At 32.2% G+C, this 19947-nt stretch overlaps 4 protein-coding genes across 9 annotated transcripts in view; 2 read left to right on the plus strand and 2 right to left on the minus strand.

The window, feature by feature from the left end:
• Positions 1-1860, plus strand: part of LOC112691936 (transcription factor AP-2-epsilon) — a 165749-nt gene extending 163889 nt beyond the window's left edge. For 4 of the 5 annotated variants that reach the window (XM_025566401.1, XM_025566402.1, XM_025566400.1 and 1 more), the window contains 2 exons: positions 425-596; positions 1322-1858. In XM_025566401.1, coding sequence (XP_025422186.1) covers positions 425-596; positions 1322-1462 — 313 coding nt within the window. In that variant the 3' untranslated portion in view covers positions 1463-1858. Of the gene's footprint in view, positions 1-424; positions 597-1321 lie in introns of all 5 variants that reach the window. The other variant, XM_025566399.1, reaches the window with a different exon arrangement.
• A 1179-nt stretch (positions 1861-3039) lies between these two features.
• On the minus strand, positions 3040-10993 carry LOC112691937 (tRNA-specific adenosine deaminase 1). Its single transcript, XM_025566405.1, has 5 exons — positions 10629-10993; positions 9772-10043; positions 8547-9077; positions 7781-8037; positions 3040-3513 (listed from the first exon to the last, which is right to left on the minus strand). Exons 2-5 carry the CDS (start codon positions 10024-10026, stop codon positions 3255-3257), a joined length of 1302 nt encoding a protein of 433 aa, XP_025422190.1. The 5' UTR covers positions 10027-10043; positions 10629-10993; the 3' UTR covers positions 3040-3254.
• A 1537-nt stretch (positions 10994-12530) lies between these two features.
• Positions 12531-14311, plus strand: LOC112691938 (INO80 complex subunit E). The gene is made up of 4 exons (XM_025566406.1): positions 12531-12808; positions 12953-13134; positions 13505-13637; positions 14009-14311. The coding sequence occupies exons 1-4, from the start codon at positions 12707-12709 to the stop codon at positions 14240-14242; spliced, it is 651 nt and encodes a 216-aa protein (XP_025422191.1). The 5' UTR covers positions 12531-12706; the 3' UTR covers positions 14243-14311.
• Positions 14312-14774: 463 nt separating this feature from the next.
• On the minus strand, positions 14775-19824 carry LOC112691941 (ras-related protein M-Ras-like). 2 transcript variants are annotated; one of them, XM_025566419.1, is made up of 5 exons: positions 19537-19822; positions 19148-19396; positions 16512-16665; positions 16288-16450; positions 14775-14978 (listed from the first exon to the last, which is right to left on the minus strand). In XM_025566419.1, the coding sequence occupies exons 2-5, from the start codon at positions 19230-19232 to the stop codon at positions 14898-14900; spliced, it is 483 nt and encodes a 160-aa protein (XP_025422204.1). In that variant the 5' UTR covers positions 19233-19396; positions 19537-19822; the 3' UTR covers positions 14775-14897. The 2 variants fall into 2 exon arrangements, with proteins under 2 accessions (XP_025422204.1, XP_025422205.1); XM_025566420.1 differs by lacking the exon at positions 14775-14978 and adding an exon at positions 15719-15850 and having other exon boundaries at positions 19537-19824.
• Positions 19825-19947: the final 123 nt, after the last annotated feature.

A 19947-nucleotide genomic window follows, 5' to 3' on the forward strand; every position in this document is an offset into this window, starting at 1 on the left:
ACTAGAGGTTGACTAAATGGGCGATTGCCAAAGGCGTAGCAAAGTAAGGGGGCGCATTTGGGTTAAATTAAAATTGATTTTTATCGATTAAATGAGCGCCAAAAATTATATTCGTCAAGGATACCTCAGAGGATAATTACGGCATTGCTCGTATCGTATTAATTATATTTTATAACTAATTAGTAATTGTACGGAAATGTACGTGAACGCTAAAAATGGAATATAGGGATCAAATTCTCTCTTGCGTTTTTTTTTTTTTTGTTGCCTCTAAAAGCCATGAATATTTTTAACTATGCATTATTACGGGGATCGCATGTATGATAGTGCATTATGATGCGTTTGTTCTTGATTCGTTTATATAATTCGATGTTTCGAATATATTTATCGTTGCAATTATATTATAAATGTTGCATTTTGCTCGCAGGCAAGTAACCAAAGAGCTGATGGACCTGCTGAATCAAGATCGATCGCCATTGTGCAACACCAGGCCGCAGCATATACTCGACCCAATCATACAGCGCCCGCTGACGCATTTTTCGCTCATATCACACGGATTTGGCAGTCCCGCAATAGTGGCCGCGCTTACGGCCATACAGGTGAGTCTTTGGAGTTCTTTTATTTCTGAGCTTTGCTACTACTACTTTTGGGCCCGGAGTCGATTTTTCAAGGGAGCCTTGCGTTAGAGATTATACATTCGGAAAGATGCATAACTGCACGAATTAGCGTCAGACAGATGTACATTGAACAACATAGGTATTACATATTTAAACGGTTCCGTTTAGAATACATGTTGGTAACGTTCTTAACAATGTTCATTTGATTTGTGTACCGTTTAGGCTTCGACCAATTCCGTAGGTATCACCATAGAATCAAGAATTCTCAAATCCACAGTATTGTCAAAGTATACGCTATAAATTGAATTTTGAAAATATCTTCTCGAGGAATTCGTCCAGCACAAGAGAAACTTGTCAAAACACTGTGATACGTAAAAATGTATCTTATGTAGTTAGCGGCGAGTGGTATCACATTATTGGGCAGGGAAGCGATTTATTATAAACAGGAAGGAGCCGGAGAGGAAATGGTCCTTGGTCTATGTACGTAGGCCTCGAGTAAAAGAAAATATAATGTACTTGTATCTATATCCAATATACAAAAATTTGTGGTTTTCATCAAATTAAAGCAACACATTTATGCACTATCTATACTCATCCGGGTTTCCACTTGAGCTTCTAACTGTGGGTGCTAGCTCACTCAACATAATTTATTGAGTATCCATAGTGTTCGCGATATAATAATACGTTTGGATGTACGATTTTTGCAGAACTTCTTGTCGGAATCGTTGAAACACTTGGACAAGGTGTACCCTTCGGGCAACAGCCTGTCGTCGCAACAGCAACAGTCAGCCCAATTGCAACAGGACCAGAAACCCAAAGACCTGGTGGGACTGGAGTTGAAAAAATGAGCCTGGTCGAGGCGGGTGCATCGCGAACCTGCCGGCGGTCTGCAGCAGCAGCAGCAGCAGCAGCAACTGCCACCGAACAACAATAGGCTGTCCTACGACGATCGCCGCCGTGGCGATTGTTGTTAATAATTTCGCGATTACGAGTGCAACTGACTTGCACCGAGATGCCCGTGATCCCGTCGTGTCGCGAGTTTCCGATTCTCTTTCTCCCCATCCGCCCCGGATGAGATTCAAATTTATATATTTTCTTACGAAAACGCTACAGCAGACACGCATTTGACGGACGAGCGAAGGGCCTCTGGTCGACCGATTCGTAGGCGCGAGTAAATGTACAAATTAATAAAATTCAATAATTATAATAATAATAATATTAGTAATATAATTATAACAAATATACATAAATATCACGTGTATTAGCGTGTTAGAATATGTTATATATAATAATATATATATATATATATTAGAATATGTTACTGTAAATAATCTCTATGGTATAATAATAATAAGAATAAGAATAATAATATTACTAATATTAATAATAATAATAATGTATTAAATATAATATCAATAATAATTAAGTATATAATTTATTATAATATTATATAGTTAATGTATACATTTTTTTTTCGTTTTTCTTTTCGGACTATCGAAATGTTTTTTTTTTATTATTTTTATTATTTATATAAATACGTAATTTAATGTACAATACGATTGTAATTCGCATACAGTGTTTTTTTTTTTTTTTTTTTTAAAATATTTATTTTCGTTTTAAGATTAATTCATGGTTTCGATAATCATAAATCATACATGATTTCCCGCCCCTTCATGTGCCATCAAACTCTTTCGACTCGTTAAGATTACCATATATAATACATACTCAAAGTATGTGTTGTAAATTATTATTAATTATTGTCGACAATGCAAAACACATGCGTAAGCAATATAATATTGTCGTAGCATATTTTATATTTTGTACGCATCTCATGGGTTATGTTTTTATAATTTTAATTGTATTCGAATCTTTTGAATAACATGATCATTTTATTATTATATAATGTTATATTATGCGATACGTTCACCTACGTAAAGAAAAATCAAAATCAAGTAACAAATTAAAAACCCATCTAGTTTTTAGACTTAGTAAAAACGTGTCCAGCGTATATGAAATAGTAATATATAATAATAATTCATAATAATGCCTTGCCATAAATATTAACTTATGATCTTCGTTATTATATATTATTATTATAATTTATAAGAATATCGTTTTTTTTTTTTTTGTAATCATGTACATAATTATTTTTACTAGAACCAAATCTTTTTTTTTTATATATATATATATATAATATATACTTGATCGTTTATGTAATATTTTATTATTTTCTACTCGACACTTTTTCAAAATGAAAACAAAAGTGTATGAAATATTATATTATGTGATAAATACATATATGACATATATTATAGTTTTGATTTGTGTACAACATATAAAAAAAATTATAATTTTGCTCGACGAGTTTTATTTTATTATGATTTTTTATACACACAAAGAGTATAATAATAAAAATAATAATATATATATATACACACGCGAGACAAGAATATATACATAATTATTGTACATAGAGTTTACGGGAAAAACGAAAAATTGTATCATTATTTGTGTAGTTTTTCAATGCAATGCTCAAAATATTACTAAATGTTATTATAAACGGCGTTTTTGTTGTGCCTTACGTTCACGCTCTCTCTCTCTCTCTCTCTCTCTCACTCATCCCGCTGGACCTGGCACGTGTCATATGAACTCCAGCAAACCCTCAGGTTTTTCCGTCCAACAACCCAACCGAGTCTTGACCGCCGTCCATCGGCGCCGGTACCACGTAGCTTTGGATTTGATTTGCGCGTACGTAGCCCGATCGTCGTCGCCGACGTCCCGCAAACGTTTGAACGCTAAGAGCAACGACTTTTTGCACAGCGCCGACGAGCTGCTTGGCTTGTGCATCGTTTTCTTCGTCGCACCCTGTTTGCGGCCGTTCACCAACACCTCATGGCAACTGCGAAAACGAAACGGTTTCACAACGGTTCTCAAATTACAGGTGGCCAACAATCTTTTCGCGGTAGCCAAAGTATAAAATAATTAGTAAAATATGACGATAACCATGGTTGAGGATTACGATTGATAAAAGATCACCGATAAAAATTTTATATTAATCATATTAAGTCGCTCAAAATCTTGGTGACACTATAGGGGGCCACGGCCTCAAAAGGATTGAAAATCGCTGGTACAGTGTAATACGATGATGACTCAGTAAATCGAATTTTTCTGACGAGTTCAACAGGGACAGCAATTATCCCTTTTCGCGATCAGTTCGTTATGTATACGAATCTCGTTAAGTCATATTAATCCTCATATCCTAAACCTTATAGCCGTCGAGATCTGTTTTTAACAACAGAGACGTGTCATCGCAGCATAATCTATGTACAGCTCAAAAAAATTCAGTGCTGCGACGAAGAGTTTTCTAACTCGTAAGTGTTCTGTATACTATAATGTCGGCAAAATGAAAAAAAACAATTTATATAAATGCGTATTGGGCAGTTGTTAGTCTACGAAAAAATACTTGAAAGTTAAGATAAAAACACTTTTCTCGTTTTAAACAAGATTTTATGTTGTAATTTCATCTGATACCGTCTGTTATAAAATAAAGTATAATGTGAACGCACAGAGGTTTACCCTAACGTTGTTTTTACTATTCGATTAAAATAAAGTTACATATAATGATAAAACTTACTACGGCCACGAAAGTATGAACTGTAGTTCAAAAAGGTATATGTTAATAATGGCATTCATAGTCTGGTATGTATATCTGGAAGTTAAACCATGTGGTTTTTTTTTACCGGCCTATACTTAATCAGGCGCGTACTGACCCACCGGGATACCGGGAAAATCCCAATACGAAATCTCAAAAGTTATAAGACCTAGGCTCCTTACCAAATAAGTACTTCTAATTTCAGTTAAATTCAGTAATTTTATTGTTTTTAATAATTACAAGACAATACTGATGGACAGTCGAATTCTTAATTTAGTACCCAATGGGAAATGAGTAAAACATGCAATTTTTTGAATAATTTAATTGATTTTCTTTTGGTAAATATTTTTGTTACCATTATTTCGATTATTAAAATCGTTTGATTATTCCTTTTGATTATTCTCAATACTAGTTGTAACATCACCAGCAGAATCGGTAAATAATGTTGCTGAAGTTCGGCCAAAAAAATGACCTGTATCAGCTCAGGAATACAGTAAATTTAAATATATTGCAATTTCTTCATGAATATTTTCAATTTTGTTTTTTTCAATAACCTGCCCAATGTATTAACCGTTTTTATAACTAAAAAAAAAATCTATCTAACGTTACATTTGTGGGTCATAAAACCATGAATTTCTTAAAAATATCATATAACTCCCCTTTAATATTAAATGATCGTGAACAATTTATTTTTGAGTAAAGAAATTTAATATGTAATATATATTTCACTAATGAATATTACATATATCGTAATAAATGAATGGAGAATGAATAGCCCATATATATAAAACAATTTCATCTCACCTACCTTTTTACTAAGTATTGAATATCAGGAGCTTCGTTAATGAATTTATTATATCGATTGAAGTCAAAACTTTGGAATTTTTACTATTAATCCACTCGATTTTCTCTTTAAAAAAACTTGAAATTTTAAATAAGTACCATCGTTAATATTATGTTTCATATTTTTCATGTTTTAAAGCACTGAATAAATAGACCATAGAGTTGACGGTTTAATTTTTGTAGATAATTAGTTAAAAATTTTAAGAAACACATTTTCCGACGATTTGATTTTATTTATTTTTCTCAATTTTATAAGTTTTTCATAAGCCATTCTATTATCTTTCTTTTGATTTTGCAGGCAATAGATTTAGTGAAACAGCATTTACTGTTTCAACCATGTATGGTGAAGTTAATAGTTCACTACAACTACAGTACTGATTGTCACTTTCGTATTTATGCTTGTTTGCGCGCTTCGCAGTCAAACCATCACTGGTTCAATTGAGTGACGTACTCGCGTCGATTGCAATAAAAAAGAAAACTTAACAAAGATAATTAATGAAATAATAACAAATGCCGGGATAAACGGGCCAAAAGCGCCACAGTTATATTAACAAAAAAAGCAATAATAAATATGATAAATCTAAAAATAACAATAAAATCACATATGCTCCAAACGCGTTGTAATAATATATCAAGAAAAATTTTATAAATATAAATATAATATTTTTATCAAATATAACGGAGGATACCTTGGACGGTCTGACGTTCGAGTGGTTATGCCCACGCGACCGTGTTCACACGTGCGACGAACGCCACAACCGGCAGAAGAATCGGTTGATCAGCGGCGTCGGTCTCGAATAACTGGCTTCTCAGCGAACGACAATAACCGAAAGAAAATTTCGCGGACACGGGTCAGCTATGGTTCGAACAGTCGTCACACACACGAAGTTGTCCCCGGAGATGGCGACTCCACCGTGCTATGCCGCAACCACAAAAACACAAGGCCGGTGGCACGGCAAAAACGACGAGTCGGAGAGAAAGTGTCGGCGGAAAAAAGTCTCGGCAATAATGGCGTCCACGGACCGGTGATAATCGTACCGCAATAACGCGCCGATCGAAAATGTTCGAACATCACACGCCGACACCGTTATCGGGTGCTCCGGTTAACAAGAAATAAAATAATTTTAAAGGCGACGTGACACTTGCGCGAACGATCTCATTTTCTAATTCGAATTATTATATAAATCGCGCAAAACAAATTTATCCGTAACGCCCAACGCACATGCATGGGAACCGTGAAAACGAAATATGTTTAAATGTCTATGCGTCGTGCAAGGAGGTTGTAAATATGTGTATAAGATTTAACCGAAAGTTTATGTTTTGTACGGACCGTGGTATACATTTAAGTTTTTGGTTGTGCAGGGAATACGCGGCCAGCGCTCTTGGAAATTTCCATTTTACTACACGGAGTTATAGGGATTTCCACTTTCCTTCCACCCGCACTTTTTGGGATTTCCATTTTACCGACCACCGCTATGGGATTCCCATCTTACCGCCCGCTGGACGGATAAATGGGACATTACAACGCTTTGACCGTGGTCGAAAACCAAACTTTTGGTACAGGTGTGACAATACCTATAGAGAGCCATGTTTTAATTTCGATTACCGTTTACCTTTGTGTTTATCATTTCGATATCTACGTTTGTATAGCACTTACGAGTGTAATGAGAACTTTGAATGGCTGATGAAATTATCTTTTGGGATGAAAGTAATTCAACAACGGACGATTCTATAAGTAAGGGAGAAGGTTTTGGAATTTTTCAAGAATTTCGTGGAAGATTGAATGCTCTGCACACGTTTTCAACGTCTATAATAATACACAAAAAACAATAAGATATATATATTGAAATAATAGTCTTGAAAAATTCTTCCGATATCGTCAAAAATTTTCGTTCTCTCTTGAAATAACAATTATGTACCGTCACCATAATAACACACCTTCACGAAAACAAATAAATTGATCTTGTGCCATCGTTATTAATATACCTAAGTTATTTTGAGTATAATAATTTTTATCAAAAGTAAGACTTTAAAGTTTATTATCAGTGCTTTTTCATATGTAAAAATTTACATTCCAATGGTTGTCAAAATTTAACACAAAAGATTTTTATTGATTTTTATTTGAAACGTAATATAATATACTGTATAAAATGATTAAAAGAAAAATAACATGGTTTATTTGATAAGAAAAAATAAATAATCAGTGTTATGCATTATCTAGAAAATTGTATCTAGATGATTTATCTAAATAAAAACATTAATCTTTTTATATTATCAAGATAATAATTATTTGAAGTATCGTTTTAAATAAAATGGTTATCTAAGATAAATTAACTAGGTAGGGAAAATGGACCCAATACGCGCCTTTACTTAATAACATACAGAATATAACTGTTTAATGTTTATGAAATACTGCCAAAAATACGTTTTACGAGAAACCGTTGTAACAAACAATGTATTACCTACACGAGTAATTAAAATCGAAGCAACGCAATACAGCTGCTAACATATTATAACGGTTACACGTAAACGTGTTAAACACTTTATATTAATAATAAATAAATGGAAAGAAGTACTATTCGAATGTAATAAGTTACTACCATATAAGGGCACGTGAAAAAAATATTTTATCTTGCTCGGTCAGTTGTTGGCTTTTAAAAAGTCCACGTACCTGCTGTCACCTTCCCACCACACCACGCTGGACGGACAAGGTTTACAGGTCACAGCCAATCGGTGTTTGGCATGTTCGAATTCTAAAACAGATCGCATCAGCTGCAACGCCGGTCGGTCAGACTTCGGCTCAAGTCCGTTATCTATTACTCGGTCGATTACTGCTCGACGCAAAGCGAGCTCAGAGAACGGACAACCTCCGCCCACGATCAACGATGACAAATACACCGGCTCGATCAACAGCGACAGTAAAGCTCCCTAAAAAAAAAAGAAAAACCACCGTGTTTATGGAAATAAAGATCATGACGTAGAGTCATTAGGATGACAAGTTTTCCGACCTAGTATCTCCCTTCATCTATCTAAAATAACTTTCATTATTTATCTTCTCTCACCCATCTAAAAAAACTCTCATCATTTTAACGTGCACCATACAGAAACGCTAATTTCTATGTTCTCAAAGTATCTCGGATCTCGCCTGAGCAAGGGTTTAGTATAAATACATGTTGACAAATAACCATAGTCCAATGTTTTCTTTTTATTTAGTGTTGGAAAAAACGGATAGAAAGATATGTTAGGATGGGTTTCAAGTTCTACACCGATTTCATTCGCTATTCGCGCCAATGTATTTACTGTTTAATACTATGCAATTACTATGCTATTCTACATAGTACTTTTTTTTTTATCATACATGTACATTTTGTTTTATTAACTATCCCTTTCATCACGAAAGCATAAAAAATCACTGTGGTCCATCACACTATAATTACTTGCACGCCAATTGTGTGCCACCGGAACAACTTGTCACTACACGAGACGGATAAAGTCCGGTCCCCTCGGCCTGGTTTTGTTCGAACTGCTCCAACCACGTGGTAGGCTGTACCCGGCAAATGTGGATCTTGCTTGGTCTCGTCTTTTAGACATTTAGCTCCGGTTCGGTGTATGTCATCGTCGTCGTCTGAAAATTTGCGTTTCTTCACGTCTGGTCCAACTGATTCGTTTACATTTTCAGAAGCCGACCGTTTATCGGACATATGTTTGACATCATCATTACTAGGGTCTTTGGGAAATATCGAAGCGTCACCGCACGGCGTGTGACTAGAGAAAAAATGGAACATTATGTCAGGTCGTAGGGCAAGAAGGTGACGAGGATTACTAGAAGAATACGAGAGACTTTCAGAGGGCTCTACAGGACTCTCTCGTGAACCGTCTGGTGCTGAAACGAATATCGACGGCCGTTTTTCGCGAGCCGATTCGATTTCTTGTAAAAAGTACCTCAACAAAGCTCTACGCGCCAAAACCTGAAACACGGTTTATGGTAAAACGTTGCAAGAATACAAGTGATTACGGAAAACAAATGAAAACCCATCTATGGTCTTACAAGACTTTGAAATTTTCCAAAATAAAAAAATCTTGTTTTTCTCGTCAAGTAAACTTGCATATAAATTTAGTAATAGTTACTATATTCGTCTTTCGTGAACATTTTGTTGTAATTCAACTGAATTCATGAAATATACATACGAATACATATGGATTATTATATATTCACATAAAAAGAAAATGTTCACAAGCCTACATTTAAATTTCACAATAACTCATAAACAAGGGCTAAATACAATTTTGAAAACACCCACATCATAAATAAAATCGCCCTAATCAAATTCTTAAACCTAAAACTTTGTAGTTTATACGCAAATTTAATTAGTTTGGTTTAGATCCTCAACTGTTATGGATGATTTTTTAGAAATTCGCAATTGCTCATATTTTATAGATAAGAATTGATAATACATAAAACATTAAATAAAGAACTATAGAAATGGAAATATGAAGAAACTGCTGTTTTTAAAAACGACGGGGAAACAGAAATAAGGATAACAATTTTCTAATAAATTAAAATCAAAATTAATTATTAAGGTTCTTAAATTATTGGAACACACTTGAGAAGTTAGGATAAATGCCAAAGTTATCAACTTTCGTGTCTTAATCATAACCTACCTCGGCATGACTGTCGTTGATCACCGTGCCGTTGGCGCACAGTTTATTCATACCAATACATTTAGTCCCGGAGGCTATGGAGACGACTTTCAAGCGATCTATTGAATCTTCGACCGATGACTGAACGACACCCGACAACAACGTCCATTCTTGGCCGGCTACAGGTTTGCCCTTGGTTGATAAACTGTCGAATTTTTCCAAACACAATGCGGCCACTCGGTCCGCAAGGTTTCCGGTTGACGTTTTGACGAACATACTATCGCATGAGAGTACTAAAATATAAAATCAGTTTATAAAATTTGGTCATAATTCAGTAATCTAAAATACCAGAAACTTAATATGTAATCTAAAATATAGTACGTTTGCCTCGGGCAAATGTTAGGAAAAAACCAAACAAGGATTATTTTGATAAGTATATCTGTTTAGTCAGTTAGTCTATAGATTTATAATTACATACGTTACTTTACGTCCTGAAATTCAACTGAAAATCCGCTATAAGATAATAATACAATGTGTTATCGAGGTATTTTCACGTCACACGCAAATATTCGTTACATTAAAAACCTATAATTTCGAAACCAAGTCTTACCGGCAAATTGAAGCTTTTGTTCTTTAACGTTCGTTTAAATTTTGAAATTCAGTATTTCTGATAATTTTTACGAATACTAATGATTAATTATTAATGTTTTTAACATTTTTATAAAAAAAAAAAAAAAAAATTAAAATTAAATTAGTAGCGGATTCGTTTTATGATAATAGTCTAGATCTTTAATACCTAACTACTACGGCTATTATAAACGTACACTTTGCTCTGGATCGTTTGATTAAATACGGTATTTTATTACCAATAAGCTTACCAAACGTTTTATGTGTACAGTCAGTGTACAGATTCGTCCGATTGGTATTCGATAACACTTGAATAAGACTCTTCTATATCATCTTTCTCGCCGACCGCGAACGTTGGCCCGTCGTCTTCTATTCGAACAGGACTCGATGATGATGTTGAAAAACCAAAAATTTTAACGGCAGACACTGGACAGCAATCGAGTCGAACATCCAAGCCGCATCGGTTATCACTATCGCGTGTTATCACAGAATATTTATTTCGGCCACGGATCAAGATATACAGGACTGATAACGGTCTGCCAGGAAGGTGGTAGAGAGCCGGACACAAAATATTTTATGCAGGACATCTAGCGCTATCTAGCAGCATTAGAGCTCTTCCAACATTATTTTTTTTTTATAAATTGGTGTAGAAAATTAAATTACATTGTCTCATGTGTTTACATTCGCTCCATTATAGTAAACATTGGAGTGTTCATTTACTATTTAATAGAACGTCTAGAGCTACTCGATTTATTTCAACAATTGTATTTACTGGTTTTTAAATTCGCGTTATATAATACTATTGAAATACCTCGCCAGCATTCAGTATTTTCAAGTTCCGGTAAAAGACTGTCCGGTGTGTAATCGACGCGTATATCTTAGTCCGTGATTTCGGCCGACAACTGATAAGGGATCAAAATGTTTGTCCTCTCGTTGGCGCGTGCGATTTCTTCAAACCTGAAGACCGCGCGACGGGTCGACGTTCCAATGTCACTCTTCCTTTTCGTAATGATTAACAACAATCACGACGCCGTTTAGAAATTAATCGCTTATCGTGTTGCGTAACAAACGGTCAGAGGTACCATTGATTAAATATACAATATTTCTAGCTAAATATCAAAACAGTTTTTAGTATAATATATATGCAGGCCGCGATCACTAATATGACCCCTATGACTGAATTAATTTTGTCTCACTCAGGCAATATGATATCATTTGATTATGTAAAAAAATTTCATGAAATTTAGCAAATTGAAAATTTGAAGTTTGCCAATTAAGTTCATTACATATATTTTATAAAAACAAAAAAAAATGAGTGTTCCTTTAGTAGTCAGGTTTTGAGTAGCAGCGTAGCTGATGCATTACAGTTCTTACAATCAAATAATAACGATTTTAAAAATTATACTGCTATTATTGAATTTATTAGAATTTTTGATAGAATATTTGACATTATGAACGTTAGAAATAGATTTGGTAAAAGATATAAGTCTCCTATGAAATTGAGCAATACATTTGTTTGGGAAGAAATATTTGAGAACGCTAAGAGTTATACCTGTATCATATAATTGAAATGCGAGGAAAAGAATATTTTATAACACCGTAGGAAAACCTTTGCATTAAGTTTTTTGATTAATATTTTGAGCTATAAAAATGTAGCATTAGATTTATTAACAAGAAAAAATGAACCATTACTATATTTTCTACATTATAAAATATCCCAAGATCATAACTATTCATTAATGCCAGTAACAGATATGTTTGTTTTACTCATTTTAAAAATCGAGGCAAACTGAAATTTGTATCTATGTTTATTTTTGATATAATATTATTCACTGAAAAATGTTAACAAGCATATTCTTCAAATGTAAAAAATAAAAACTTTGTAAAAGATATCATATTAAAAGTTCAAAGATAATTTTTAGATCAAGTAAAAAATGTAAATCCTATACATCCAGTTATTGATACACGTACTTTAAAATTACACGAAATGAAAATCGTAAAATTTTATCACATCATATTTATATAGAGTTCAATGTTGTATACTTAATCTATGGAGGTACGCATTTCATAACATTTACGATAGATTTTAAACACGGGATCTGAGAACCCCTGGTTTAGGACGTACGCACGATAGAGGCGTACTGATATCGATTCCGATGTGTTTATCAACAAAAAGGACTGTCGATTAAATGTACCTGGTAATAAGTTTATTTTGTATTTGAGTTTCTCGTATTTTCTGCATTTTCGTCGTCATCCGTTTTCTGACGAACATTTGGTCGTTGTGGTTTCGTTAAGGGTCTCGGCGGTCCATCTGAGCTCACCGGATACCATGGTCGCTAACGAGGAAACGATCGACGAAAACAGTTTGTCCGAATCCAACTACAAGGAACAGTACAAAGAAATGAAGAGGAAATTGAGACTGTTGATCTACGTAAGTTTTATGACCGTAGACCAATTGAGACCGTTTCAATTTTAACACCATTTGCACATTAATCGTTAAGTTTATCAAACACTTGTCTGGTCTATAAGCGATCAATATACTTGTTTATTTAATATTGAATGTATTGTTTTGAAGGAGAATGAAATCTTTCAACTAACTCTGAAGACCACCCAACGAAAACTTCTGAGAGCATCACGAGACAAAAGCCTATTACTAGACAGGTTAATACAATATGAACGCGTTGAGCTCAGCAGCAGCGATGATGAACTGACAGAGTCATCAGATGACGGCGATTGCATCAAACCAGAACCCAAAAAGTATATTGTTCACTTTAATTCTAAAGATGATTTAGATTTTTGTTGATTGTATACGCCTCAAAATGTATTAAATTTTTTTCAGGAGACAGTGTATGATATAATATCTAATGTTTCTGTTTTGATTGATAGGTTTTAAATTAGCATAGTAAAATTTATAATAGGTTTGGAATAAGACTAAGAAAATTATATATTCTAATTTTTGTTTATCTTATAAATACATAAATTAAATCTATGCTCTTAAGTTACTTACATAATATTGTTTTATCCGTGTAGTAACAAAATTATGTTTTAATATAATAGTAATATTTTAAATAAAATATTACAATGAGAAATTATAATTAAAATATATTTATATATTTTGTAATTTCAGACGAAAAGAAACCCAAGGTAATAATTCTATGGCTGGTGTTGGTAAACAGTTGAACAGTTGTCAAACAGCTACTTCAAATCCAACCAAGAAACGCAAACCGTCTACACCTAAAGTTTCAAAATCAGCATCTGTGGTATAATTCAATTAAACTTATCCATAATACACATTTATTATATGAATAAATTAAAAAAAAAAAAGTATGTCATTGGCAATAACAGATGAAAAACTTTCTAGTTTTTAACATTTATTTTCTAACAATTCCAGGGGCTTTTATTTAATTAAAAATATTTTTTATTAATACCTGTTTTTACTAACTTACTATTAAATTTTAAACCTTTATAAAAATAAATTAAGCTTTACTGGTGCCAATTAATTTTTTTTTTAAATATTTAAAACTTTTTCATTTAAAATTGATTTTTTGTGTTTACAAAATTAAACAAATTGTAATTATAAGTATTAGATTTTTTTTTATTATTTATGGTAATTTTTTTAATTTGTTTTCAGTCACTTCTACCAAATGAACCTCATTCTGAAAATGTTTTGTCAATATCAGAAACCAACAAGACATTAGTCGACTCCAAGTCCGGAAGCAATAGTTATAATCAACATACATTACCAACCGACATGTTTAATGACAATTTTTCAGTTAAAAGTGAATCAAATAGCTTGTATGACATGGATGCATCTCCAAGTAATGTCACCGAAGATATGATCAACATTGAAAGTGTAGGAAAATAAGTTTAAATTTTGTTGAGAATTTGTATTTATTGTTTTTCATTGTACATACATTTGATCTATAAAAAAAAGATAAGTATATTTTGTATAAAAAATGTCGTTTAAAAATGTTATGCATTCAAAAACAGTTTTTTTAATTTAAATCCTTTCTGACCATTATAAAATTGTATATGTCAATTAAATACCCAGAATATTTCACTGACATCACTTATACATATACTATAAAATTAAACAAATACAAATGCATGTAAATATAATATATAAGTAAATCTGTTAATTGGTTTAAAATATTGTTCAGACTTTACTTGGCGTTACAATCTTATATGTATACGAAATTGTACAGAAAATAATTTATTTGACAAATTTAAAATATTAATATCGCATTAAATGAGAAATTGTTTTTCTTTTTATTTACATAGTGTTTTACATTTGAAATGACAGTACATATTTCAATGAATATTACAATTGGAAAAAAAAATTGCCTGCGTAAAAAGGTCATCAAAGTTGTTTATACTTCTAGGTAATTTTTTTCTAATTTTAATATTTTATAGAGGGATTTTCAGTCACATTAAATTTGAAACACAATGTATACTTAATTAAGCAAAATTTGATGTTTTCTCCAAGCAATTATACAAATATGCTGTTGACACGAAGAGATTTACATTATTTGACATTTGGGTCGTCTTCGGCGACGGTCCTCGGACAATTCTTTTGGATGATTTCGTATGATGCGCACCACCTATCAATGTTACACAAAAAATATTTAATATCAATATCATTGAAGAGTATTATTGTTCATTACATAACCCACTATGGAAGCAGAACCAACAAATTTGAAATACCTATACACGCAAGTTTTAAACGATATGGAGTTCACAAAATGTAACCAGCATGTTGTAAGGACATAGATTTAATATACAATATTTAATCAATGATAATAGCTTTAGAAGTGTTAAGGATTCTGTTATTATAATACCTTACTTTTATTTATTGACCTCACTAATGTACATTCTAGGTACTTTTAGTATTTATTTTACTTACTAACCTTAAGGGGATTTTACTCTCCTTGCAGCTGTATTAAATTTAGATACATTTATGTTTTATAAATGGAAATATTACCTACATTATTAATTTTTTGATTTTCGGAAAATCAACTTTTATCATGATAATTTTTAATGAATTATAGCTAACAAGTTGTTACTAAAAGACTTCCTGAACACCGTAAAGTAATAAATTACATGATAAAAAACTGATGTCAAAAGAAATTTGATAAAAAATTGATTGGTAGAAAATCTATCAAATTATAAATACTTTTGAAATTTTTTTAATTTTAAGATTGAATATACAATGTTTGAAAATAATTATAAATAAAAATTAAAAAAATTTAATATACTAAGGTTTATTAAAAACAATGTTTCTATAATATCCGAGACCAGCTCAAACATTGTGATTAAATTTTATGATTATACAATAAAAATGGTATTTTTTACCCTTGTCTTCTCTTCATACAATATAAGGTTGGCCAAAATCTCCACATAGTTTTGACTACCTTACCTTGGTGTTATTTTTCCTATACCACAGCAGTTCCCAAATCTTTTTGAGTCACATATCCTCAAAACAAAAAAAATTAATCACACCCTCAACAAAACATTTTTTATTATTTAAATATAAGCAAATTATTGTCGATCTTTAAAGTAAATAAATGTTAATATAATATATAATATAAATATTTGTCTTGTGTCTCCTTAATAAGTGCTTGCGACTCCCAGGGGAGAATATCATATGGTAGCTGTTATATCCCAAGAAATTATTTGGTGAGTAATTTTATTCTCTAATTATTTCTCACCATGATTGCTCTTACAACTGTAGTAAAGGTTTTAATTGATCCCTATGCATATGCGTATGATCTAACCTTACTTTTAATATAACAAATTTGTACTACAAAAAAAAATGTGTACAGACTATTTTATTGTTGCACAAGATGAAAGAAAAATTGGAATGAAAATAAGTTACAAATACAGTTTGCATTGTTTCTTAGATATAACTACCTCATGGAAAGCACCATCAATATTTTGCGGTGGATCTTTGGCACTTGTTTCCATGTATGGTAAATTCAATCGGTTGGCCATTGCGCGTCCTTCACTCTCGCTGATCTTGCGCAAATGCACAAGGTCCACCTTATTGGCGACCAACAAAATTGGATATTCATCTCTGAAAAATTAGAAATTAGAATATCAAATATTAGTTTTACCATTAAAAATTTAACACTCACCTATCTTTGACCCGAAGAATCTGAGTAAAAAAATTAGGAACGTTTTTAAAACTATTTGGGTCAGTTACGGAATAAACTATCATGAAACCGTCTCCTTTTCTCATGTATTGCTCACGCATTGCGCTGAATTCTTCTTGGCCAGCTGTATCCAACACTGCAGAAAAATTAAAAGAATAAAAATATGGAAAAAAATACTAAGAAAGTTTTCATGTAAATAAAACAACTATTGGTTATTGTATGTAATTCTAGCTCGAATTACTCCTTACATTATTTTTTTTAATACATTTAACTTATTGTAAAATGTATAGCTTTTATAAAAGTCATATAAATGTATAGTTAAATGAGTTAATAAATTATATACATTCTACATAATAATACAATAATATTAATTTTGATAACATTTAAGCAAAAATAAATAGAATGCTGATAATGGCGAATATTTCATAACGATTATATCCATATTTGGACAACTATTACTTATCAGAGCAATATTTTTATTTAATAATTTATATGTTTTAAATAAGTGATACACTTTTATCCCAGTTAAAGTTTCTTTTGCCATTACCATAAACAAAGCGCAAGGTCAAACATTCAAGTACGTTAGCGTAGATTTTCGTACAGAGTGCTTTTCACATGGGCAATTATACGTGGCATTTTCTCGAACTAGGGACCCGAATCATCTTATGATTTTAATTTCAACAGGAAATATAACAAAAAACATCATATACTCAGAAGTCTTATAAAATTCTTATTTTAATTCTTTTTTTTTCTTTTTTTTTCTTCGTCAACCAAAAATTATTTCTTTTTTATCTGTATTTATTTTTATCATTTATAACGCTAGAAAAATTTCAATCCATTTTCATTAACCGTTTTTTTTTTATATTTACTTGCCGATCACATTAAACAATAATATTTGAATAAAAAATTCTACATATCATGGTCTGAAGGCAAAATAAACAACCAATCACGGGCGAAGCTGTGACGGGTCGGCTAGTATAAAATAAAAGAAAAAGCTCAAAAGTTGCTCAAATTTTTTGAAAATGCTATCATGTCTAGGTAAGGATAATATAATTAAAGCAACCCAAATTTCAAGTTTTTACAAATGTTTTTAACCGAATTACAACAAAAAACTCCCAAAATTAAAATGTCTATAAATAGATCAAAAATTGATGAAATTTTCGAAATTTGAACCGTAAGGAATAAAATCCAAAATACAACAAAAAAGATTTTATGTAATTTTTCATTTGAAGCAATATTTCTGGTAGGAAACGTCGTTCATAATTATTTAATATTATAAAATCATGAAATTGTATGAATTGTAAATTTGTAAATTGTATGAAATTTCTCCTTTAACTGCTTTTATTTCGAGTACCGTTTCGAAAATCGAAAAATGATTCCTCTATAGTACCAGCTCAAGAATATTACCTTTCACAAAAGATGCTACACTTGATACTTTTGAGCAAGTTTAGAAGGAGAAAAAGTGTTTACAGAACAAAAAAGAAAAAAAAAAAGAAATAAACATCATTGTAAAACCAATACATTCCTTGCTCCGCTCAGAATCTAAAACAATGGAGTTACAGCTTGAAAAAGTTTGAATAATTCGACTACCAAGCCACTATATTATCAACAAACAATTATTATTTTAAGTTTACCTAATAATTTCATTTATAACCTAAAGAGTTTTTTGTTAACACTAAAAACCATTAAAACTGTGTAAAAACAGTGTTTAACAAATTATGATCACGTTAGATTCCATAAAGTAAAATTATAAATATTTATTTAATTATTGTAACCAACCGGTTAAAAATTACACTGATTTTCAAAATGAATTATTTAGTTTATAAAAATAAAAATTTTGTTCTACCCACTCTACTATGCATTAGTTGCATAGTTGTTGATCCTAATCACTGGAAAAAAAGGAAACTACCTAATGCGCTCCCCTTTATATCTCTAACCATTCGGTACATTTAGATCTCAGGATAAAATTTGTAAAAGATGAATTCACTACAAGCGTTTCCACAGCAGACTGCTCAATCACCCAAACCCACTAATAAAAAACGAAGCAGTTCCTAAAATTCCCGTTAGACATCTTAAACATAACTGGTATTACGACTTGCTAGACGCATGAATTCTAACTTCTACAAATCTTAAGTGTTCATAATAGGTAGTGCCATCAATGAGTGGCTTCTTTCTTCAAACTTTTCATTTTTATTTAATTCTGTATCAAATTTGCTTATTGTTCTTATGAACAGATTGTAAATATCTTGTAAAAATAATAAATAAAAAGTTTATAAAAATGTATAAATGGATATTAAGTATGAAGTGGGAGGTTTATCTCCTTTAAAATAAGTAATAAACAATAGTTGTTCCTATAAAATTTAAATAATAATAATAATCTACATAAAATCAAAAAATTATGTATGACATAATATTGTTTGAAAATATTAGCAATCATCAGAATTTGCAAAGACCACTCTACAACTAAACTAAATAAATAATGAATACCAATGTTTATCATAATCAAAATATACTAATAGTCGAAAAAGTAAAATTTATCAATAATTGCAAACCAACTATTAAATCAAGTTTAATATGTCAATATGGCATAGGTGGCATGCAGCAGAACATATTATTACCATCGAGTATGCAGAATTCATCATCGACACAAGTGTGCTGGATATAACTGTCCTCAATGGTCGGATCGTAATCGGCTACAAACATTTTTTGAAAAAATTGAATAGTGATCGCGCTTTTACCCACACCGCCGTCACCGACCACCACCAGCTTGTATGTAGGTAATGGATGGTTGGGGGCCTGGGTTATGGCGCGACGATGGCGGGTGAACTCTTGTTGTGTCGTGTACGCGAACCGTGACGTCAGTTTGTCTAAACAGGAAAACAGAAAACGACAGGATCGTTAGTACGTGATCACCAGATCGTATTTTAAATTTTGTTTTTTTTCTCTCTCTATCTCTCTATCAACCTCTTCCTCTCGTAACGTTTTTCCCGTTCCCGACAACGTTTACCTGAGTGCCAAACTAGTTGGATTTACGTGATCGAACGGGCGAACGTCATTACCACAGCTTGGGCAGGGTTCGTGCACAGGGAAACTTGGCGTTTGGTTGTAGACGCGTTAGAAAAGCGGCACTCGCGGAAACGGAGACTCCCGTTTCAGTGGCAGCGAGTACGTTCGGTTTTCCTGTAAGTAAGTTTCAGTTATCGGAACACGACGTGGGTCCATACGCGATCAGTGAGAAGTGCCGAAGTCGTAGTCGTAGTCGTCGTAGTAGTATAATAATAATAATAATAATAATAATAATAATAATAATAGTAATAGTAATAATATATCGTCGGGAAAGACAAAAATATTTATCAGCACCCCGAGTGCCTGGGACGGTTGATAAGACGCGATAAACACACGGTCATGAACGGGTAAC

Source organism: Sipha flava, unplaced genomic scaffold, assembly GCF_003268045.1.
Source record: "Sipha flava isolate LNK unplaced genomic scaffold, YSA_version1 68_pilon_pilon, whole genome shotgun sequence".
Classification (NCBI taxonomy): Eukaryota; Metazoa; Arthropoda; class Insecta; order Hemiptera; family Aphididae; genus Sipha; species Sipha flava.

What these genes read in the sequence shown, in the direction of transcription:
- LOC112691941 (XM_025566419.1), bottom strand. Translation starts at nt 19,232, where the DNA reads ATGTTTGTAGCCGATTACGATCCGACCATTGAGGACAGTTATATCCAG. An exon ending in TGAATTCTGCATACTCGATG is followed by an intron (nt 16,666 to 19,147) that starts GTAATAATATGT and finishes ATTTTTCTGCAG; the next exon opens with TGTTGGATACAGCTGGCCAA. An exon ending in ATTCTTCGGGTCAAAGATAG is followed by an intron (nt 16,451 to 16,511) that starts GTGAGTGTTAAA and finishes CTAATTTTTCAG; the next exon opens with AGATGAATATCCAATTTTGT.
- LOC112691937 (XM_025566405.1), bottom strand. Translation starts at nt 10,026, where the DNA reads ATGTTCGTCAAAACGTCAACCGGAAACCTTGCGGACCGAGTGGCCGCA. An exon ending in TCAACGACAGTCATGCCGAG is followed by an intron (nt 9,078 to 9,771) that starts GTAGGTTATGAT and finishes ACCGTGTTTCAG; the next exon opens with GTTTTGGCGCGTAGAGCTTT. An exon ending in GGCACACAATTGGCGTGCAA is followed by an intron (nt 8,038 to 8,546) that starts GTAATTATAGTG and finishes TTTTTTTTTTAG; the next exon opens with GGAGCTTTACTGTCGCTGTT.
- LOC112691938 (XM_025566406.1), top strand. Translation starts at nt 12,707, where the DNA reads ATGGTCGCTAACGAGGAAACGATCGACGAAAACAGTTTGTCCGAATCC. An exon ending in AATTGAGACTGTTGATCTAC is followed by an intron (nt 12,809 to 12,952) that starts GTAAGTTTTATG and finishes ATTGTTTTGAAG; the next exon opens with GAGAATGAAATCTTTCAACT. An exon ending in ATCAAACCAGAACCCAAAAA is followed by an intron (nt 13,135 to 13,504) that starts GTATATTGTTCA and finishes TTGTAATTTCAG; the next exon opens with ACGAAAAGAAACCCAAGGTA.